The sequence below is a fragment of the Pan troglodytes genome, chromosome 18, assembly GCF_028858775.2.
Source record: "Pan troglodytes isolate AG18354 chromosome 18, NHGRI_mPanTro3-v2.0_pri, whole genome shotgun sequence".
NCBI classification, from domain to species: domain Eukaryota; kingdom Metazoa; phylum Chordata; class Mammalia; order Primates; family Hominidae; genus Pan; species Pan troglodytes.
This window is the reverse complement of record NC_072416.2, coordinates 85851902-85875611: the sequence shown is the minus strand read 5'-3', so window position 1 is coordinate 85875611 and position 23710 is coordinate 85851902. Positions and strand designations below refer to the sequence as shown.

The following is a 23710-nucleotide window of genomic DNA, read 5'->3' as shown; positions in this document are numbered from 1 at the left end:
CTCTCCCAGGGTCCCCTTGGAGAGAACCACCCAGGCCTCCCTGCAAGCAAACGTCTCGGTGCGTGCGGCCTTTGTGCCAGTCAGCAGGTTTCTCCTGCCCTGTGGAACTGGGACCTCAGAATCTCAGAAGTGCCCGCATGGCTGCCATGGCCAGTGTCAGATGCGGCCCAGCAGAGAGGCCCTGGAACTCAGAGGACTCCCAAAGTCCATGAGCACAGTGTCCTCAACAAAACCCCCTCTCACCACACCTTCCTCAACAAACCCCTCACGCCAACTGGCTCTGGAGGACTGTGTCCAATTGCGAGCTGCCTTGGATTTAGGTTACGGTCCTGAGTGCTGCTGCCACCACCTCCCTGAAGTGGCTCACAAGTCCTCAGCCTCCGCCGGAGCCCCAAGTGCTAGACTCCCCCTTCAGCCACACAGCCCGGGCACTCAGACCAAGCTGCCACCTTCCCTGTGCTTGCCGGGGCCAGGTAGGACACGTCTCACAACAGAGCCTCTTCCGGGGGCGCCCTTCTGCAGTGATTCCTGCACTCCTGCACTCTGCTGTGTTCTGCTCACACCAGGCAAGGGTGAGAGGGAGCGTGGCCCCTCTGGGAAGCTCCCAGGACGGCAGGGGTGGGTGCTGCCCTACAGATACAGTACCTGCTGCACAGGGAATGGACGCCTCCTGGACGGTGGCCCCAGCCCAGGAATGGCTGGGACACCCACTCCAGTCTTGCCCACAGTCTGCATCCAGAGGACACTTGCCCCTGCCTCTCCCCACCCCCACCACGCCCTGCATCTCACAGCCACCTGGAAGGAGATGTGGACCCCACTGGGGGAAGGAGCTGCTCAGAGCCCCCGGAGCCCCCCACTTCCTACCACGCTGACATCCTGCTGCTGTGCGACACCGATGGACCAGGGCTTGTCCTGAAGGTCGTCCCAGGATGCACATTCCTCAGGGATGGCTACTCTCCTCCCCCTCCCTGTTAATAGACTGGTTTTCCATGGAGTCCTTTAAGCCCCCAAGTCTGGCCTCTGGTCAAATTTCAAAGACATGATGGGGTGGTCTGTTACAGACTGAGTAGCTCATGTGGCACCAGGTGAGGGCTGCTCAGGCCTGCATTAAGGAGTGGAGCCCGAACAACGCACCTCCCCCTTCCCCCCACCCACAAGGAAGCAGCTGCTGCTGGCTCCTCTCCCAGAGACTGGAAGAGAATTGATGAGAACACCGGAGACCCAGCAGTTCCACTCCCAGGCCTAAATCTAAGAGGGCAAAGTCAAGCCTCCACTCAAAACCTTGTGTGTGCACACACTCCCGGCAGCAGGATTCACAACAGCCACGGAGTGGAAGCAGAGCCAGCTGTCCAGTGGAGGATGAACACACAGCCGGGAAGACATGGGCCGTGCAACCGCGGATGCCACGGAGAAAGTGCAGGAGCAGTGCATGCTGCGTGAGAAGCTGGGCACCAGGCAGAAAGCAAGAGTCCGGGAGCTGGGGGAGGAGGGGACAGCAAGTGCCTGCTCAATGGCCCTGAGGTTTAAGGTGATGGAGCTGATCTAGATAGAATTGGGGGTGATGGCTGTGCAACTGGGAATACACTAAAATCCCTGACTTGTACACTGTGGCCACCTGAAGTGAACAGTACACGCTTTCTCTCTCAGTAAAGCTAAAGCTACGCAAGGAACAGCAGACATCCCGCGTGAAGTCAGCTCTCCAGGGCCGCACCGTGGGAGCTGTGGGCTGGCAGTGGCCGGCTCTGCTCTTGCCACACAGGAAGGATGCAAACTCAGAGCCCCAGTGGGGTCACAGCCTTGCCCGGAGAACTCCCTCTGGGGATGGCAGCCTGCCGTTCCCTTGCCTAGCCTGGATGCCACATCCCGCGGCAGAGAAGCAGCCTCCTGCTTGACCGTCTGGCCCGGGGACCCTTTTGTCTCCTGGGTCAGTTTCATTCTTTCCCCAGGCTGTGCTCCTGATGAAGCAACATCGTAGCTGATGTTGAAGGGCCTGATCCCAGCACCTAGGCTGGTCTTCCCTGGGTGCCTGCTTGAGCATGTGGCCCAAAACAGCCATTGCATGGGGCACTCAGAACCCATCACACCCTCGCCCCTTCCCAGCCTTCCACCCTGTGGCTGAGGCCCTATGCCTTGAGCAAGCTGCTGCCCCTCCTCCTCCTGGTCCAGTTCTGCCCACACCTGGGTGCCCACCTCCCCTCCCTGTGGTCTCCAGGAGCTGCCCCCAACATGCCCTGGGCAGCAGTGCTCATCGTAGCCCCATCTGTGGCCTGGACAGGCTCTGACCACTCCTGCGTTGGCACAGCTTCCTCGGGAGGCCCCTGCCAACACCACTCGGCATGGTGGGCTCAACACGGCAGCGGGTGGCAGTACTTGCCTCTGCCTGGCCCGAATGGCGGTTTTCCATTTGGATTTGGGGATGAGCAGCCAATGAGCCTATCTCATTCCCGTTAACGTGAGAGAAACATCCAGACGCTATCCTCAGGTCTCACACACCCCTGCCGTGCTCTGCACCACACCTGGCAGGGGCACCCCCGACTGTATGCTGGGCATCAGCTCCCAGGCCCGAGCGCCTCTCCTCACACTGGGGATTGGAGCTCTCAGGCTCTAGAGACACTGGCTTGAGAAACTTTTGAGATGCAGTCTCGCTCTGTTGCCCAGGCTGGAGTGCAGTGGCATGATCTCAGTTCACAGCAGCCTCTGCCTCCTGTGGGTTCTGGAAATTCTTGTGCCTCAGCCTCCTGAGTAGCTGGGATTACAGGCGTGTGCCACCATGCCCGGCTAATTTTTGTATTTTTAAGTGGAGACAGGATTTCACCCTGGTGGCCAGGCTGGTCTCGAACTGATAACCTCAGGTGATCCACCTGCCTCGGCCTCTCAAAAGTCCTGGGATTATAGGTGTGAGCCACCGTGCCTAGCCAAGAAACTTTTTAAAGAAAAAGTTTGCTCAACAGATAAGCTGAACCCCAGTCAGCAAAGGGCTTTGTAAACTGTCCTTGGGATGCAGCTCAGAGAGGAGGGTCCTCAGAGGGTGAGGTCCTGCCTAGCGGGCACCTGCAGCCACAGCAGCACCAGGCCCACACCCTCCGCAACCTCCCAGCCTATCAGGGACCTGAGGCGCAGATGGAAGTGGAGGTGCGGACACAGCAAGGGCCTCCACTCAGCCAGAGAGAAAGCAAGCTGCCCTGAGCCCAGCTTTCCGTGGCATCGTGGCCTCAGGCAGGTGTATTGTGAGTCTTGGGCCCCATGACAACTTGGTTGGGCTGGGCCAGCCTGCAGGGGGCAGAGAACAGCCAAGGGCCCAGCCCTGCCCACTGATGCCACCCCTGGTGCAAAGTTCCCCCAGCCCAGCTAGGAGGAAGGGCCGGATGTTAGTCAGCCTGCAGTGGGGGAGCAGGATGGAGTGGGGTGGTCAGTGGCACCTCTTCTGCCACAGTCCAGCCCGTGCTCTGGGCCGGGAAGCAGGTACGCACGCTGTGGGCGAGGGCGTGGCTGCCCGCAGGAGGGAAGCTTCTGTCTCCCCAGCCATCCTCCAACCCTGGACCCCACCATCAGGTCATATCCATCATTTCACCAAGAGGGAAACAGCCAGGGCCAGAGTTCCTTCACCAGCAAAGCGGTAGGGAGAACCTGTGCTTCCATCCTAAGGGACTTTACCCTGAATTGCCAGGGCCCTACGCGGGCCAGAATCCCAGGCCCATCTGTGGCCAGTGGGACCCTATGTGGGCTAGAATCCCAGGCCCATATGTGGCCAGTGGGACCCAGGGCCTCTGGCATGTGAGCTCTGCAGCATGTTGGGAATGGTGGAGGGGGATGGCCAGAAGACAGCACCCCAGACCCTGCTGGTGGCCCAGGGGAGACACTGCAGAGAGCTGTACCCCCGTGAGGGGGTGGCACTGAACGCACTCAGCCCAGCCTGGCACCCGACTGCCCTGACACCTGTCCCCTGACATGGATGCCGGCTGGCACGGGCCCCTCCTCCTTCCCACCAACAGGGCCTGGAACAGTGCTTAGGATTGACCGCGCCTCTACACACCATCTCCCCTCACAGACCTGGCAGAAAACACAGCTCCAAAGCTGTGGGGAGGGAGACAGGGAGGGAAACCTTGTTTGCACCAGCACCAGGTACCCCAGGGTGGCCACTTCCAAGGAGCTCAGCTGGCATCCTCCAGGGTGGGTGGGACATGATGCTGCAGCTGACGGGACCTCCAGATTAGCCCCAGCTGGAGACCAGGCAGGACCAGGGCAGCATGTAGCACCCTGCGTGTCGCGTAGTGAACTCATCCCAGAGGCCAGCTTGGCACTTGTCCCCAGCTTATGCATTGACCCCAGGAAGGTTCATTTAAAAGCACCCAAAAGTGCCAGTGCATTAAGCAGGCTAAAAATAGAACCCGTCCCTACATCTCCCACCCTGCCCACTGCTTGGCTGTTCCTAAAATAACCGCGCACGCACAGCCACGCACACACCTCCGGCTGCGATGGGGAAAATCAAGTTGTAAGTGTGAGCTGGTATTTTGGTCCCAGCAGGAGCATAGGGGCTGTTCTCTGTGGGCTTTGGGGAACGGGGAGGCATCTTAGGAACCCAACAGGACAGACAGACGTCCGCAGTGGTTCCAAGGAGAGGCAGAAACAGGCATTGCCACCCGGCAGGACGTGCCCCTTCAAAGGGGTGTCACGCAATGACTCCTCTGGGGGTGGGGCTGGCAGAAGGAGAAAACCACAGCTCCCCTAGGTCAGGGGCAGGAACAGACACCGACCCCTGCCGCAGCGTCGACAATAAACCTACCAATGGCCCCCCCTGCCCGCCCCACACCCCCTGAGCGCCCCCTGCAGACACCCCCCTGCGTGCTCACACCCGAGGGGCAGACTGGCTTGCAGCACTTCTGTTCAGCACCACGCACTGCCTGGCAGCCACGAGCGAGCAGAGCCCTGCTGGGGTGAGGGCCTGGCCGTGCGCAGATCCTATGTAGCCACCGTCCCACAGCCCTTCATTCCTGCAGCACTGGTCAAGGGAGCAGGGTGGGATTTGCAGAGTGAAGGTCCCTTCAAGGGGAGGCCAGCCCTGTGTGAGGCACCAGGACCCCCAGCCTCGCACACTGAGTCTAGCCCAGGACCCCCAGCCTCGCGCCGAGTCTAGCCCGGGACCCCCAGCCTAGCGCCGAGTCTAGCCCGGGACCCCCAGCCTGGCGCCGAGTCTAGCCCGGGGGACGCTGTTCTTGCCTCCAAGCTGCCTGCCCTGGAGGAACGAATTTAGGGTGGGGGGGTGGGGGGGTGGGGGGTGCTGGGTGAGGCTCATGGTGAGTTGCACACAGGGGGCCTCACGTGGGAGCCGGCTCCAACCCCAACACCCCCCATGGGTGAGAGAAACCTAGACTGGCAGCTCCCCCCAACCCCAGACCTGACTCCCAGCCCCAGGGCCAGCCTTGCCCCCAGCTGTTTCTACGCCTCTGGGTTCCTATCCAGGACACAGGACACTCAAGCGGTCATCTCACGGCCCAAAGCTACTGACCAGGGGCACAGACTCTTGGAGCAGCTGGGGTTGAGCACGTTGCGGGGAGCGCAGGGATCCCATGCTGCCTGGAAACCAGGAGGTTCGTGTGCTTTCTGGACAACCTGGGGGCAGCCTGTCACGGAAAGAGGTGTGACACCTGCCCCACCTGGCTTCCTAGGGGAGGGTCCCAGCGACCTGAGGGCCACCACTCCCGGCTGTACCCCCACCCTACTCCACCCCTGGAGAGGAACAGGGGATCAGTGACCTTGCTGGAAACCCTCAGGAAACACCAGGTCAGCGGAGAGGTGGATGTTGCCTCCACTGGGACCAGCCCGGTGACCGCCCACTCACCGTACTGGACTTGAGCTCATCCCCATTCTCCTCGTCGGACTCTAGAGCGACAGGCAAGGATTTCTGGGGCGGGGAGAAGGTCAAGTCCCAACGCAGCAACCGGGGCTCGGCCCCGCCCAGCCGCAGGCTCGCCAGTTTCTGCACGGCGGGCTCCGCGGAGGAGGCCGGCCTGAAGTTCTCCTTGTTCTGGGCCTTGGACCGCAGTCTCTGCACCCCGAAGCCCCGGTCCTCGGGGCGGTGGTCGTCCCCCAAGCCCCGGCAGGCGCCGCCCTTGCTGTAGCGTCTTTTCTGGGGGTGCGTCTCCATCCTCAGCAGGGGTTTCATCTCCATCCGGTAGTTGCTCAGCTTCTCCTCCTGCAGCTCCAGCAGCCTGGAGCCTCCGGGGCTGTGGTTGCTGGCCCGGTGGTGGGAAGTCCACGTGAACACGGGGGGTGACTCCGTCCGCCGCTCCCGCGGCTTGGGGTTCCCGGGCTGCTTGCGGCCCGAACCTCGGGTGCGGAAGTCATCCACGAGCAGGCCGCCGCGCAGGGCACCGCTGCGGACACCCCTGGAGCCCCCGGCCTGCTCCTCGCCCCAGCTGCTGCGGGCGCAGTCCCCGGCCCGGCCCTCCAGGAGCATCTGGATGTCCCCGCCCCGCTCCTCGTCCACCGACACCTGCCGCGAGAAGTGGGCGACCTTGTTCCTGGTGGCGGGCGCGGGCGGCGGGGTGGCCGTGGGGCTGGTGGGGAAGCTCTGCAGGGGGCTGTCGTCGGGGGTCAGGTCGGAGGGGGTGGTGCCCTTGCGGTACAGCTCGGGGCTCTCCTGCTGCAGGGGTGTCCCGGTGGACAGCACCTCGATGTCGTCACAGGAGGTCTGACGCTTCGGTCTCTGGTACTCCAGCCCTGTGTGGGGACACAAGACGACACCAGACGGCGTTACCCAGCACATTCCACAGCGAGGCCACAGTCCCCGGGCCAGGGCGCCAGAAGGAACCTCACGGCAGCAGAGACGCTTCCCACTCACCAAAAGGCTGCAAGCAAGGGAGGGGAGTGGGGACCGTGGCTCCCAAAGCCCTCTGTGGGACCCCCGTGGTCCCCACCCCACAGACACTTGGAGGGAGACTGGCTGGGCCCAGGCACCACAGGAGGGGCGGACAGCAGCTCCCCGGCTACAAGGGAGACCCAAGGCTCGGAAAGTGCGTGAGGACGCTGGGGTGTGGACTCAGGTCCCACCAACCCTGACTCGCCTGTCCTGAGGGTGAGAGGAAGCCCCTCACCCTAGCTGACCACCTGTCTGGGGAGGCCGAGCTGTCCCAGCAAGGCCGCCAACACCCCTACCCGCCTGGGGCTGTGTCTCAGGGTGCTGGGACAGTCTTGCTGAGAAACAGCCAGTGCCGGGGCCAGCGTGAGAGCCCAGGAGCCGACTTCCCTCCCCATCTTTCGAGGCTGCTGGGGCTTCAAGTCGTAGGGCGGGGCTCCCCTTCACCTGCAGGGAGTCAAGAAGCCCCTGGTCTCCAAAGAGCTGCAGAGGCAGGGGGCTCCCAAGAAGGGGAGGTCACCACAGGACCCAGGGGCCAGCTCTGCAACCAGCAGAGTCCCTGTCGTCTGCCGGTGGCGCAGTCCCCATCAGCCCTCACCCGGAGGCCTGGATAGGGAGGGGCAGCATTGTAGGACTAGCCCCGAGACTTCTCCGGAGCTCCGTGAGCCCCCAGCAGGAGGTGAGAACCAAGAACATTGACGGGGATCTCATTTCCTGCCAACGCAGGGACACAGGAGCCATGCCCGACTTTATTCCATTAGGAGAAACCCAAGAACGCGGCGCTTCTTACCCTCCGGGGAACAGTTACACGTTCATCCCAAGTAGGGTCCTAGGCTCAGCACAGAACAGTGGGACCCCCGCCCCCAGCATCCCCGTCCTGCCCGAGCCAAAATGGTGCAGAGCTCTACCCGGGGCGGCCACCTCATGAGACCAGCTCGGACACCAAGAGCCACTGCCCATCTTAGAGTCTCTGACGCTCGGACATTCTCCTGGCCTGTACCCCAGTCTGACCTTTTGGCAGGAGAAGGTCTGGGAGACATGGCTACCCTCGGTGTGGCACCAGATAGGCCCTCCGTTTGTGAAGAGACGTTAGCAAGCAGATTCGGGGCACGCTGCGACGCCACCAGGCTGGGCTGCTGCGTCCTCCTCCTTGCTGGTCTAAGAGGCAGTGCTGAGCAGAGCGAGGCCATGGCCCTGGCATGGGGCTTGGGGCACAGCTGGGTAGCTCTGGGTGGGTGGCCAGCCCTCCCCAGTCTGAGTTCCTGTCACACGGGGGTGTGGGTGGGCCACTCTGAGGTCTCAATGACTGCTTCTCTGTGGTCACTCCCCAGAAACAGGGCTGGGCTGGTTGGGTGTCCCCCGAGCAGAGCAGGGAATGGGCCAGAGAAGGTCCGTGTAGAACTGCGTTGACATCCACGTACCCACCTGACGCCCAGCCCCACCACCTCTCTCCCCGTGAGGGTCCTGTGTGGAGGGCAGCCCTGGCCCCATCAGAGGCCCCCAATCGTGCCCACGGATCACCCACATCGTACCTCCTCCTTGGCCAGGATGGGACTTCCAAGGGGCTGGCATTCCTGTGCCTTAGACACTATGGACCTAGCAGGCTGGGATCAAGGCCCCCCCCCCATCCCCCGATGGCGCCCCGGCCTTTCCCACGAGGCCGTCCACCCACTGCTGCTGAGATCAGGCCTGGCTGGCCCAGGAGACCCCACGCTAGAGGGGCCCCGACTCCCAGCACCACCAGCAGGAGGGCACCCTCAGCTAGAATGAGCTGCTGAGCAGTTAATGTTCCTAGAAGCCTCGTGGTGAGGATGCAGGGCGGGTCCTCATGAAGCCCCTGCAGCTCCGTTCCTGTGCCTTCAAGCCGCCTGCGTCCTGCAGCCTCCGACGCTCAGTCCTCCTGCCTCTGGGGCGGGGACGGATGGCACCGGAAGTGGCCTGGGCACTGGACACCGCATGGCCAGGCTCCTTCATGGTCCTACCTTCACGTGGCCTTGGGCAGAACCCTGATCGTCAGAGTTCTCAGGCTGGGAGGCTGCCAGGGATCTCCCAGACAGGCAGCAAGAGGCTGGAGCCAGCCACTCTGCAGCTGAAGCGCTGGATGGTTTGCTTCTAGAAGCTGGCATGGCCCAGGCTTCAGAGCCTCGTTTTAAATCCTGATTCCACCACGTCCTGCCTGAGTGCTCTGGCAACCCTGTTCCCCTCTTGGAGGCTCTGTTCTGTCATCTGTCATTGGTGACCTCAGCTCCTGGCTGTGAGGACGACTGAGGAAGGACCTGGACAGCTTCCCCCTGCCCCACCCGTCCCCAGCAGCCGAGAAGGCCCCGGGGTGCCTGCTCTGGGAACACTGATCCTGAATGCATCCAAGGCGGAAACAAGAAACGCTTGGATCAAATCTCATGCCAGTCCCAGCGCTTGTAAAACACACACGGTCCCAATGCCCCCTCCGGGGAAGATGCTGCTCAGAGAAGGCCCCGGGGCGCCACCCAAAGAGGTGGCAGATCGGACCGAGGTGCTCAGAGTGAGCCAGGCTCCAAGGTGCAGCAGCTGGAGGTGAGGCCAACTTGGCCAGACCCTCGAGGACTGGACTCCCACCAGTGAGGCAGCAGCGGCCCCGTCTCTCCATCACAGTGGCCCGCATCTGTATCATGAAGACAAGAACTGACTGAGGAGGCAGCTTCAGGACTTAAAAGGTCAGCCCAAGGCCCCTCCTGCAGGGACCTGAGCCCTCCAGGAAGCATCTCCTCTGACTCCAGGACTGAGCCCTCCAGGAAGCATCTCCTCTGACTCCAGGACTGAGCCCTCCGGGAAACATCTCTGACTCCAGGACTGAGCCCTCCAGGAAGCATCTCTGACTCCAGGACTGAGCCCTCTGGGAAGCATCTCCTCTGACTCCAGGACTGAGCCCTCCAGGAAGCATCTCCTCTGACTCCAGGACTGAGCCCTCTGGGAAACATCTCTGACTCCAGGACTGAGCCCTCCAGGAAGCATCTCTGACTCCAGGACTGAGCCCTCTGGGAAGCATCTCCTCTGACTCCAGGACTGAGCCCTCCAGGAAGCATCTCTGACTCCAGGACTGAGCCCTCCAGGAAGCGTCTCTGACTCCAGGACTGAGCCCTCCGGGAAACATCTCTGACTCCAGGACTGAGCCCTCTGGGAAGCATCTCCTCTGAATCCAGGACTGAGCCCTCCAGGAAGTATCTCTGACTCCAGGACTGAGCCCTCCGGGAAGCATCTCTGACTCCAGGACTGAGCCCTCCAGGAAGCATCTCTGACTCCAGGACTGAGCCCTCTGGGAAGCATCTCTGACTCCAGGACTGAGCCCTCTGGGAAGCATCTCCTCTGACTCCAGGACTGAGCCCTCCAGGAAGCATCTCTGACTCCAAAGTCTTAACTGGAATTCTCAGGGTGGGGGAGCCTGCACCCATTTCTTGGGACTGGAGCAGTAAAGCGCCACGCGGGGGTGGGGGTAGAAACACCCAAAAGGCAAACTCGTGTTTCTGGAAGTTAGAAGCCGTGATCCAGGTGTCGGGAGTGCTGCTTCCTTCCAGGGTCTCCGCTCCAGCCACGGTGGCTCCAGCGATCTCTGACATATCACTCCATCTGCCCCTGTCTCCTCCTCTTCTGTCTCTTCTAAGGACACCGCGGGGATCTAGGACTCACCCCAATCCAGGCTGATCTTGTCTCAAAGTCTGTTCCATAATGACACCTGCACAGACCCTCCTCCCCCCAAATAAGTCACGTTGGGAGCTTCCGGTGGATGCGTCTCTTTGGGGATTTGGCACAGGATGGAGCCTTCAATGTTCCCTGTCTGGTCCCCTTCCTTTCACACATGGAACTGAGGCTCTGAGAGGAAACAAAACAGGCCGCAGGCAGTGGAATGTGAGTCGCAGGCAGGGCTGGAGCTGAGGCGACCATGGGCCAGGGTTGGTACGTGGAATCCCATCCTGTCCTACGTACATTCTGCGTGGAGTGGCCCAGCCAGGGTTCTGGCAGGTGCCCCCGACGGCACTGGCTTCCTCTCCGGCATCCCCGTTCCGTTCGTCCATCCCGCAGCACTGCACCCACTCCCCACATGCACGTGCACACTACACGTGTGCCCCCAAGTGTGCGCCCCACCGCCTCCCAGCCCAGGCCGCTGGTCGTGGGCAAGGCAAGGAGGGGCCTTAGGGAGAAGGAAACTCAGGGCCTGAGGGCGAGACCATGGAGGATGCCAATGGCCACAGGGGCACTTGGCCCGTGGCCCTCCCACTTGGACACTTTGGGGTGCGTGTGTCTGCAGGGGCCAGGAGAGTGGAGGGGACGCAGTGGAATAGAAGCTGCCCAAGGAGGTGGGGGTGCGGGGGCTCGTCCTCCTGACCTCCAGGCTACAGCTGCAGGCTCTGCAGGGCCCGGCACTCGCCCAGTGAAGGCAAGGTCTTGGAGTGGTGGCGGACGGTCACCTCTAGAGATGATGTGGTCTCGCGTTCCAGTCAGGGGAGCCCCCAGCCCCGCAGCCCCCAGGCTGGGCTCCTCATCCTGTCCTGGTGGCCAGAGTGGCAGGTGTTGCGAGCAAGTTCAGGGCTGTGGTGTCAGGTGCGGACCTCCAGTGTGCAGAGCCTCATCCGAATGCCACTCACCGGTCAGAGCTCGGGTTGAGGGGGCGTGCTCCTAACCCCATTCTCTGGGGCCTCCTGGTGCAGAGGAAGCTTCCTCCGAGATGAGGTAGGAGATGGGAGGCAGCTGGCCACGGCCTCTCCGCCACCCACCCCACACCCTCCACGCCCCCGCCACTGTCACTGGGCCGTATCACCCATGATCCCCCCCTCGAAGGGAGGACGAGGTTCCTAAATCAGGCAGCAGCTTCCAGCTGTTTCCGAGGGGCACAGTGGGAGCTGCCATTTGTGACGCTGTCCAACCCAGCAGCCACTGGGTGTGTTTAATCGTAAGTTAGTTCACATCAGAGGCAGGTCAAGAGCCAGGACCGCAGACACACCCAGCTAATGGCTGCCACGCTGGACCCAGCAGACAGTTCCATCATCGCAGAAGGTTCTAGAACAACACTGGGGGAGAGCGGGCAGCAGACAGCACAGGCCGGGCAGGTGGGCATTCACCGTCAGGGACAGCCGGCAAGCGACACGCGGTGCCCCAAGGGCTGTGGGAATGGGAGAGACCTGCCAAGACACATGTCCTGTGTCCCGGGGAGCCAGGCCAGGCCTCGGCACAAACAGGCACCTTCGGCGGGAGAGGCAGACACCGGGCAGGGGAGCAGCTGGGGCCGAGCCCATCTAAGCCTACCCGCCCTGGAGAACGCATCTGCTGCCAGGACTGCCCAGCCATCCACGCACCCCCTCCCCACGATGCCAGTATCAGGCCGGGCGAGACTCACCGTTTTCCCGGTGCTGGAAGGAAGGGGAGAACTCTTTGGCAGTGATCCTGGCGATCCGCGCCTCCTCCTGGGCTTTCTGAGCCGCCGTGAGGGCTGCCTCGGCCTTTGCCCGAGAGTGGGACGTCCTGGGGGAGACAGGGAGGAGCGTGAGGGGGGCAGGAGGCACGGGCTGGGCTAAGACAAGATGCTGGCACCCCGTGTTTACCCTCAGACTTCTGGATCTTGTTCATTCATTCATTCATTCAATAAACATCGCTGAGCATCAACCAACCAGGCCCAGTGCACAGGACATGCTTGAAAACACCTCTGGGCAGGGCATGGTGGCTCACGACTGTAATCCCAGCACTTTGGGAGGCCAAGGCAGGAAGATCGCTTGAGCTCAGGCGTTCACGACCAGCCTGGGCAACATGGCAAAACCCTGTCTCTGCCAAAAATACAAAATTAGCTGGGTGTGATGGCACGCATCTGTGGTCCCAGCTACTCGGGAGACTGAGGCAGGAGGATTGCTTGAATCTGGGAGGTAGAGGTTGCAGTGAGCTGAGATCACGTCACTGCACTCCAGCTTGGGTAATAGAGCAAGACTCTGTCTCAAGGAAAAAAAAAGGGGGGGGGGGGCTGGGCACGGTGGCTCACGCCTGTAATCCCAGCACTTTGGGAGGCTGAGGCGGGCAGATCATGAGGTCAGGAGTTCAAGACCAGCCTGAACAACATGGTGAAACTCCGTCTCTACTAAAAATTACAAAAATTAGCCGGGTGTTGTGGCACGTGCCTGTAATCCCAGCTACTCAGGAGGCTGAGGAAGGAGAATTGCTTGAACCTGAGAGGCGGAAGTTGCAGTGAGCGGAGATCATGCCATTGCACTCCAGCCTGGGTGACAGACCAAGACTCCATCTCAAAAAAAAAAAAAAAAGAAAATGTTTCTGTTCTTATTATTGACAAACATCAGCATGTGCACAGAAAGAATCCAAGCCCAGACAACCCACCCCGGCGGTGCCGGCCCGCTGTGCTGTGTGTGTCTGTGCTTCCTGCCACTGCCCCGGTCTGGGTTTCGGGACCACCTCCCTGCCCAGTAATCCCAGCAACTCTGACTTGGGACCCCAGGGCTTGGGCAGCTGGGCAGTTCCCTCACCCAGCCGAAAGATGACGCCGACACCCATGTGTGACACGAAGGAGCCATTGTACCTGTGGGCAGCCGGGCACGTCACCCCTCTGGCCGCTCCCTGACTGTGTCTCTCCCTCTGCTGAGTCCTGCAGGGGACCTGCCCACCCTTTGTAAAACAAGGGACTAGACAGACGTCCCGAAGGCAGAATGTGGGGCTCTGTGCATCTCAGCAGCCTGGGGCTTGCATTTCTTCCTACCTGGTGTGCTGGCCCCCGGGGGGGCCTGCCAGTGGCCATGGGCACCACTTCCCCAACATCGGGGAAACTGAGGCACAATGACCCATTCCCCCATGACCAATCCCCCCTCGGAGCAGACTCCCTGGGAGGTTTCCTGCTCACGGTTCCTGACTTAGCCTGTTTGGGCTGCAACAAAGCACCGCAGCTTGGGCGGCTCATCAACAGCAGACATTGCTTTCCCCCAGTTCCGGAGGCTGGAAGTCCAAGATCAAGGTGCCAGCAGATTTGGTGTCTGCAGAGGACCCACTTTCTGGGTCCTGGACAGCACCTTCCTGCTGGGTCCTCACATGGTAGAAGAGGCGAGGGTGCTCTCTGAGGCCTCTTTCATCAGAGCACTAATCCCCACTATGAGGCTCCGTCCTCAGCCCCATCACCTCCCAAAGGCCCCACATCCTAGCACCATCGCCCTGGGGGTGAGGATTAACACCTGCACCTAGGGGGCGCAAACACCTTCTACGCAGCCTGACCCCCGATCTCTGCCATACCTGTCACTCCAACTCCATGGGCTAAGTCTGGAAACCACACACTGTTCATGAAAGACGGCTTTCTTGTTTCAAGATTCCACTGTGCTAACTAGGAACAATTTTACTAAAAGAAAATAAACCTATGACATTTACATACAGACAGTAATATAAACCACAGCCAAGAACACGTGTCCAGGAAATGAAGCAAGCTGCTGGGAATGCCCCACCAGGGCTCCAAGAGCCAGAGAGTGCTCCAAACGCTGGCCCAGAGAGCACACCCCCTATCTTGTGGGGGCTCCGATTCCGGGCCTTTGGGTGGTCTGTGCATCCCCTGAAACTGTACTCAAAGTTTTCTGCATGACCCCCCGCCACAAGCAGAGGGTCCACGGCTTTGATCAGATTCTGGGAGGATTTGCGATGCCCCAAAACTAAAGATGCGCGGTCTGAACACAGCTAGCCCTGGACAGAGAATCCGAGGCTCAGCCATGCTGCAGCACCCAGGACACTGCATCCCAGCTCCTGCCCGAAAATCAGCCCAGGACCCAAAGGAAAGCAGGCTCCAAGCTCCCCGGAAGCCAAGGAAAATAGGAAAACATATCCTGCCCCGGGGACACCTTCTGGAACTATGACCGCATGCACCTGACCTTCCGGAACAATCACCGCATGCACCTGACCTCTCGGAACTGTCACCACCGCGCGCACCCGACCTCCCGGCACTGTCACCACCGCGCGCACCCGACCTCCAGGAACTGTCACCACCGCGCGCACCCGACCTCCCGGCACTGTCACCACCGCGCGCACCCGACCTCCCGGCACTGTCACCACCGCGCGCACCCGACCTCCAGGAACTGTCACCACCGCGCGCACCCGACCTCCCGGCACTGTCACCACCGCGCGCACCCGACCTCCAGGAACTGTCACCACTGCGCGCACCCGACCTCCCGGCACTGTCACGACCGCGCGCACCTGACCTCCCGGCACTGTCACCACCGCGCGCACCTGACCTCCCGGCACTGTCACCACCGCGCGCACCTGACCTCCCGGCACTGTCATCACCGCGCGCACCTGACCTCCCGGCACTGTCATCACCGCGCGCACCTGACCTCCCGGCACTGTCATCACCGTGCGCACCTGACCTTCCGGAACTATCATCACTGTGTGCACCTGACTCCTGCGATGGGTAATATTTCGTCAACGTCTCTCCCACTCCCGTAAGCTCCCAGAGAGGACGGGGTCTTTCACCTCCCCGGCTGTTCAGACCTCAACCACAATGCCCCCCACCACACACAGCACGAGGGACCAAATGGGAAACTCCCCGGATGGGCCCATTTGGTTCCCACATCTTTGCTTAGTAAAAATACCACCAACATCAACTCACCAACATCATACGTGTGTTTACATATATATGTTCACACGTATATAAAAAGACGACGTGGCGCCTGCACTAAAATAAAACCAATCCAGACAAGCGCATGTCATGGAGGAGGAGACTCCCAAACGCACTGCAGCGGTTTGTTATTAATGAGACACCAGGTCTCGGTCTGGCACCCAGTTCTCCAAGGGGTAATGGCTCCTGACGCCTGTGGCTCCCACCTGTGGAGAGTCAGGCCACGGTGGCACAGGCAGGGAGGGCATCTGAGCTCACCTGGGGCCCCCCACCCCTGCACCGTGGCTCCGTAGTGCCTCCACCTAGTCACATCACAGATCCCGCCTTTCTTGCAACCTTCCCTGGAGGAAAAGGTCGCGATCGTTCTTGCCCTGCCTGGCCCTGCATGCGAGGCTCCCACAAGCCGCTCTGAGTCAGAGGCAAGAGGCAAGAAAAGGCCCAGTTCCTGGGCCACTGCTGACCGTAGGCCGGCTGGCCAGACACCTGGGCTCTTCCAATCTGGGAGTGGAGTGGATGCCGGCAGGATTCGCTGCCCAGGCCACCTCTGCTGTGGACGGTACCGAGGACAGAGAAGTAGCCGACGGAAGACGAGGCCACAGATACACACGATGGAGGTGCAGGTGGGGCCTGTGGTGACTCCTGGTTCTACCCTCAGCACCTGCACTGGATTAAATCGTGGCCCCCTAAAATATTCCTTCATCCTGAACCTGGGAATATGACTTTATTTGGAAATAGGGTCTTTGTAGGATGGGATAAAACCCAGAGAGCCTGACCCAGCCCTAGAGTGTCTGATTCCCCAAGTCTGGGTGGTGCCTGGGAATCTGCACTTTTATCTCCCAAGTGAGGTGGTGGCCCCCACTGGTGCAGGGACCTTGCTTGGAGAAACACCAAAAGGGCAAACTCCAGAGTACTCAGCCTGTACCTTGCCCGGCAGCCCCTCTCTCCTGCTGGATGGCCGCTCTGCTAGAAGCCAACTTCCCATCCCCGCCGCCCCCCTGCCACGTCCACTCACCCACACGCCAGGGGAACCGGCCCAGCCACACGCTGGCGGCATGCAGCCCTCCTCCTCCTCCTCCTCAACTCCCGGGCTGAGGGCTCCAGCCCTGCCAGCACCACTTCCACTGTGCTCGACTCTCCCTGCCTGCCGGAGGAGGGGCCACGAGATCCTGCAGCCTACCTCCCCACAGTGGGGTCCCCGCCCCCCACACCCTGGCCCAGGTCAGAACGTGGTATTCCCCACCACTGATGGCTCCTTGTTGAGTGACAGCTCCTTGGCTCAGGTCCACCGGAAGATGCAAGTCCCAGAGCCTCCATCTCAAGTCCTCACAGCACGCGGCCCCTGCGTTCCCAGCTGCCACCTGTGCTGATGACCCAGGGGCCAGAACAGGCCTGGGGCTTCTCCTTGAAGTCCTCCCATTCACCCTGCCTTTATCCAACACTGTTGGGCCCTCCCCGTGCTGGCTGGTGCCCCAGGGTCCCCGGCAAGCACAGAAGTGTGCTGAGAAGATGGGGTGCAGTAGGGGCTGCAGGGAGGCAAAGGCTGACCAGGACGTTCTTGAGGGAGGAGGCTTGTGCTGGGTGGACAGAGGTCACCAGGAGGTGCCCCCATCCTGGAGCATCACCCCCAGGTTGGGGAAAGCCAGAGGGGCAGGTGAGCAGGGCAGCCAGGTGAGCACTACTGTGAAGTCACAGAGTACTTCTGGAAGAGAGAGCATCTAAGCTCCTGAGCCAAGAGGTCAGGAGATGGCTCCTGACCTGTGAAGTCACAGAGTGCTTCCTGGAAGAGAGGGCATCTGAGCTGACGGGGAGCCAAGAAGTCAGGAGGTGGCTCCCGACCTGTGAAATCACGGAGTGCTTCCTGGAAGAGAGGGCATCTAAGCTGAGCTGATACGGGAGCCAAGAGGTCAGGAGGCGGCTCCTGATGAGGCCTGGAGTCACTGCTCACCTCTCACTGGCCCTGACCCACTCCCCTCCAGCAGGAAATCCTCTTCCCTGGGGTCAGGGCTCTTCCACACATCTCAGGTGATAGCTGGCCCTGGATGACAGCCCCTAGCTTTCCAGAGGCCCCATTCCACACCCGTGACAACTCTGATGCGGGCACAGCAGTGAGCATCACTCCTCATTGACAAATGAGGAAACGAAGACACACAGACTCCACCTTGGCAGCCCGGGTGGTTCCGAGCCCCACGGGGGTCTCACAGCTGTGGGATGGTGGCTCTGGCCCTGCCCACATCCCCATCTTCGGGTGTCCAGGGGGTCAGCTCGATGCAGCCTGGACCTTCCCTTCCAAGTTGAACTGACCCGAGCCTCCGAGCCCACCCCAGGGCTGGGGGCAGGATTTCCCCTGACAATCGGGTTCCCTCTTCTCACCGAGCCACGAGACCACTGGCTGGCCAGGGCCCGGAGGAGACTAGACACCCACCCCCAGGTCACTGGAGCACCTGAAATCTCCATGGGCCCTTTCCAATTCAGATGCAGCCAGGTGGGTCCCAGGTGGGTCCCAGGCCCGAGTGCCACCCTCCATCGCAGTGATCCCAGATGCATCTCAGAGAGCCCGTGTCCCTGATGGATTCTGTCTCATCTCGACAGCACACGGGCGGTCACGGTGACATTCTCCTGGGGCCGGGCATAAGGCTGATGCAGCCTGGTATGCCAGGCCCCTCTTCTCTGGGCAGCAGGTACCAGCCCGGTGAGGCTTGGTCTGTCTGGGCGGCGAGGGCATGCGTCTCCTGCAGTGGTCAACCGCATGACCACACGCTGGGTGACCTAAACCACAGAAACGTTTCTTCTCACAGTTCTGGAGGCTGGAGGTTCCACCCAGTGTCAGCAGGGCCGTGCTCCCTCCAGAGGCTCAGGGGGAGACTCTTTCCTGTCTCTCCCGGCTTCTGGGGGCTCCTGGCATGGCTTGTGGCCGCCTCACTCCCATCTCTACCTCTGCCACCGTGCGGCCTCTTCCCTTCTCAGAACACCTGGATAATCCACGATGGCCTCATCCTGAGATCCTTGACTCAATTCCATCTGTGAAGATCCACGCCGGCCTCTCCCCGCCCAGCCCTGCCGTCCTCCCTCCCTACAAGTTCATCTCCAGCAGGTACCCCAAGCAGCCGTGCAACAGGGAGGCATGGCTCTGGAGAGAAGGCTCCGGCAGGCCAGGAGGACCCAGCACAGGTGACTGGGGTGCAGACAGCCCCTGGTGACCAGCCCCAAGGAGACTGTGAGCCCAGGGGGTGGGGTGCTCTGCTGATTCTTGAAAGGTCCGAAGGGTCAGAGAGCTGGGAAGACCGTGGCCGTGGGAGACTCTGTGGAGGCCACTGCCTCATCCAAGAGATGACGACAGTCTGGGGTGGTTCAGGGTGAAGTGTAAGAGCCAGGGGGCTTCCCCGGCAGCGTTTCGGGAAACCCCCACCTCTTGTAGCCAGGGGCAGAGGGAGGGCAGGACCCAGAAGGCCGGACTCAGCAGGCAGCATCCCGTGCCGAGGCCAAAGCCAGACAGGAAAGAACAGGACTGGAGACTCAGGGTGGAGGAACCGGGGCAGACAGAGCTGAGGGCCTGACCTTCCCTCCGGAGCCTGCAGCAGTGACCTTTGCCCCCTTGGCAGAGACCAAGCAGCCCTTCCTGCTGGAAGACCCCTTCAGAGACCTCCCCACTTGAGGCCTCCCAGGATCTCCCCGGTTCTGGGAGAAGCCGAGGGCCTTTTGCTCTTGGCACCGGCCTGGACCAACGTCAGTGGCTGCCCCAGGAGGAGCCACCACAGGGGTAAAGGCCGAGTGCAGGGCAGCCAGGCAGGCAAGGCCACCCGCATCTCCTGAAGGGGAAGGTTCTGGAGCCCGCGGAGCATCCTGGAGTGAGGAGTAGGCTCAGACGCCCCAGCAGCCTTTGCTTCCTGATCCTCGTAGTGTCTCTTTCCCTGAGGGCAGGACGGTGGCTTCCCAGGTAGGAAATGAACGCTCCGCTGACGCCTGGCCTTGAATCTCACTTCCTGCCTGTCCTTGAATCTCACTTCCTGCCTGGCCTCGAATCTCACTTTCTGCCTGGCCTCGAATCTCACTTCCTGCCTGGCCTCGAATCACACACTTCCTGCCTGGCCTGGAATCTCACTTCCTGCCTGGCCTCGAATCTCACTTCCTGCCTGGCCTCGAATCTCACTTCCTGCCTGTCTTCCTCGGGCTGCACAGAGCCTGGGCCAAAGGGGCACTGAGGGGCCCTATGGCCCCACTCGCCACCAACTGACACCCACTATGAGGGCCGTGGTTTCTGGCTGTGCCCCTCCAGACTCTTAAAGGGATGCATATCTGGGGTGTTTCCACATCCTGTGCCCTCCTCTGCTGATCAATGCGAGCGCTCAGGAAGCTACACAAAACCTCGGAGGCCATCTCAGCACTGGAGCTCCAGCCCCTGTAGGGTCCTCAATGCTCACGAAAGGCTGGTCTCATGGAATCGGCCGGCCATGCAGGACTCTGGCCCTTCCTGCTCCTGGAGGAACTCTTTTCAGGCAGCCTTTGTCCTTTCCGCCTGGCTAATTCCCCTCTCCGTGAGGACACCTCTCCCTGAAGCCTCTGAGTACCCCGAGTTGAGATGGATCCCTGCTGCAAGCTTCTGAAGCCCAGCCTGCCCGAGTGCAGACGCTCTGTGTGGGTCCTCCTGGCTGTGAGCAGGGGCCTCGGGGGACCAGGCGTCCTCAAGGCAGAGCCCATCACGGTAGTTCCCTCAGAGAGAAGCTGGCGGATGAGAGCCAGAGTTCAGGGAGAAGCAAATGCAGACCGATCCCCCTCTGTGCAAATGCCTGCCCTTCCCAGGCGGCTGGCCGGTACATCGCTCTTTTTATGCATTATTAATGCCTGCAGCCTGAGACGAACGTGTCTCAATAATGATCAATACGCGGGAATGAGATGAAGCATGGGGCGTCATGGACGAGAACTCAGCATCTGCGTCCCAGAAAAGCCCTCATCCACTGGGCCCCCCACCGATGAGGCTGAGAGCAGACAGGTCAGCCTTTGGCTTTAGTAGGAATCATAATGACATTTACTGCTCCTCCTTGGGCGTGTACGGAGTGTCATGGGGCTGCAGGAGACGGCCCCGCAGCCCCTCTGCAGAGCCCTGGTGGGCAGCCTGGCTGTGCTCTGACCGTCCACACGCATTTGCCATTTGACTCTCCCCCAGCTCCAGGAGGAACGTAAGACCCCCATTTTGAAGATGAGAAAACTCAAGGCCAGACTTGAGCTACTCACCTGGGGCCCTGGGGACGTGGCGTCAAGAGTCCAGACCACATTGGACAGGTCAGGGCACCACACCCATGTCTACGTCCTTTAAAAAGCCTGGCCTTGAGTTTTCTTGTACTGAGTCCCCAGCCTTTGGGGCACCGGCTGGCCAGCCTTGGTGTGGTCAGTGCCCCGGCGTCTCCCAGGGAGGCATTTTATGTAATGGACAGAAGGACTGCAGGCACGTGCCACAGTGCCTGGCTAATATTTGCATTTTTTGTAGAGAGGGGATCTCACTATGTTACAGCCCAGCTGGTCTCAATGGACCCTCCCACTTCAGCCTCCCCAAATGCTGGGTTTATAAGCATGAGCCACTGCACCTGGCCCTTTTTCTATTTTTTTTTTTTTTTTTTTTTTTTTTTTGAGACAGAGTCTCACTCTGTCACCCAGGCTGGAGTGCAGTGGTGCGATCTTGGCTCACTGCAACCTCCGCCTCCCAGGTTCAAGCGATTCTCCTGCCTCAGCCTCCCAAGTAGCTGGGATTACAGGTGCCCGCCACCATGCCTGGCTAATTTTTTTTTTTTTTTTTTTTTTTTAAGTACAGATGGGGTTTCACCATCTTGGCCAGGCTGGTCTCAAACTCCTGACCTCATGATCCACCTGCCTCGGCCTCCCAAAGTGCTGGGATTACAGGCGTGAGCCACTGCGCTCAGCCCAGCCTTACATTTTTAAAGGGGAGTGACATCGTTGAACAGAAACAGGCTCCACCTGGGGTCCCTCTTGAGGCTTCTCAGGTGGTCTCAGAAGGTCCTCCGGACTCAAGCTTCCCCTCCCACCCCACGCCACCCCCACCTACTTGTCTCCCTGTCCACACCCATTGCAGGGGACACTGGCCCCACGGGAGTGCAGAGGACAGGCTGGAGATGGAGGGGCTGGTCACATTTACAGACTGACAGAGAACACGGAATGGGTAGTACGGATGTGGCAGGATGTGGCAGGACGGGAATGGACTGGGAGAGCACGGGGGGAGAGTGGAATCGCCACACCGCCCATTTCACAGATGAGAGGAACAAGGCCGTGGAAAGGAGGGGACACACCCAGTCTCACACCGGGGGTGAGTGGTGGGGCAGGGTCTCAAACCTAGGGGCTCACAGTCCCCATGCGGCCAATCAGGCCAGCAGGTGGCTGTAGCCAGAAGGCAGGGTGGACTTCCTGTATTTTAACCTGCATGTTTCTCTCACTGCAGGAAGACCTTGCAGCTCTGCAACGGAGGATGCACACGTGATGGGCTGAACCGCGTCTCCCAAAACAGACAAATGGTGTCTGCCCCCAGGTCCACAACTGGGACCTTGTTCAGGGACAGGGTCTTAGACAGGTGACCGCGTTAAGACGAGGTCATTCGGGTGGGCTCTTACCCAACAGGACGGGCATCCATATAGAGGAGGCTACTTCTGCATTTCACGCTGTTTTTGTGTTTTACAATAAAATAGGCTACACTCAAGCAGAAAAAACTTCAAGGACAGTCAAGTGTGACTGCTTTGCTTCACCTGAGAAGGGCTCCCTCATACGTGGCGCTCCCAGACCATGGTCCGTTCTTGGCTTAGCCCCGATCACCCGCGCCAGGGCAGAAGAAAGGCCTGACAGAGAGATGGAGGGGCCAGCAGGGTACGCCCCCCAAGGCGGGCACTCGGACCACATCCCCAAAGTGCGCTTCCACTCTCAGAACCAAGACACACAGCAGCCGGCCCGGAGGGTTCTCTACGTGGCGAGGTAACACTGGGGACTGGGATGGTCAGGATACTGTCATGTTCTTCTGAAAGGAAAGATCTGGACACAGACACACCCTGAGGGAGGATGCCAGGGACTCTCGGCTACCAGCAGAGGGATGCAGCCTGGATCAGGTCCCCGCTCCAGGCCCTCAGAAGGCACTGGCCCCCCGCCACCCCCCCGATCTTGGACCTCAGGCCTCCAGACTGTAGAGGAATCACTCCTGCAGCTGAAGCCCCCCAGGTGGTGGCAGCCCAGGGACCCTCGCACGGCCACACCACTTCCTTCCTGGGCGCAGCCCCTCCACACGCCGCAGGCACCGTCGCACGGCCACACCGCTTCCTTCCCAGGCGCGGATCCTCGCACGGCCACACCGCTTCCTTCCGGGCCCACACCGCTTCCTTCCGGGCGCACACCGCTTCCTTCCGGGCACAGCCCCTCCACACGCTGCAGCCCTTCATCCCTGGCCATCGTCACCAGTCCTGAAGCCACACTCGGACCTTCAGCTCCAGCCAGTCTTACCAATGTGGTGGCTCAGGGATCACTGGAGCAAAGCGGGTTCCAAGGCAAAGGAGAGCTGCTGCCTCCCCTCCGCCAGAGGAAGCCAGCCTCCTCCCTTAATGAAGACAGGGAAACAGCGCACCCAGGGCAAGCGTCTCCTCCTCAGATATCATTGCCAAGCCAACCCTGCCTTTGCAAGGGAGGCAGCTGGGTGGGGAGACCACACCTTGGGCTGGCTGTGTGGCTGCCCTGTCCTCCACGGGTGCCCAGAGGAAGACCCAGGCTTAGAGGCGGGGTCCACAGGCCCCCCAACAGGCTGGTCAGCTGGGTGGGGTTGGGGTGCACCCAAGGCTGGAGCAGAGGGCGGGGGCTGTGCTGAAAGTTGGCCCACACAGGCCGCCTCCTCCCAAGACCAGCTGGGGGCCTCTGAAGGGCCATGTGCAGAGAGGGACCAACTATGACATGTGTGCTGAGGGGGCCCCCGGCCAGTCCCTGGAGAACTGGGGTAAGAGAGGACATGGCCGGGCCTCCCAGATGGTGGCCACCCGGACTAAGGCTCTGGTGAGCCCTGGCCCAGGAGCAGGTCAACACCCAGGCCAGACCCACATGTGCACACACAGAGAGCCGGCACGACCCAGCCCGGACAGCGAACACCAGCTTCCCAACCCACTGGATGAATGCGTCCAGGGGGACAAGGCAAGGATTGGCAGGGTTTTAAAAACCATAAAGGTCAAAGAAGAGCTCAAACAGCTCAAGGGGAGGAAACTTAG

General features: G+C 60.9%; 1 protein-coding gene and 1 pseudogene across 2 annotated transcripts in view; one reads left to right on the top strand and one right to left on the bottom strand.

The window, feature by feature from the left end:
* JPH3 (junctophilin 3) overlaps nt 1-23710 on the bottom strand; it is a 102735-nt gene that overhangs the window by 1855 nt on the left and 77170 nt on the right. For both annotated transcript variants that reach the window (XM_009431397.4, XM_063797927.1), the window contains exons 3-4: nt 12225-12349; nt 5840-6720 (exon numbers count right to left, since the gene is read on the bottom strand). In XM_009431397.4, the coding sequence (XP_009429672.3) occupies nt 5840-6720; nt 12225-12349 (1006 nt within the window). The remainder of the gene's footprint in view (nt 1-5839; nt 6721-12224; nt 12350-23710) is intronic.
* LOC134808834 (uncharacterized) lies at nt 30-1170 on the top strand (annotated as a pseudogene).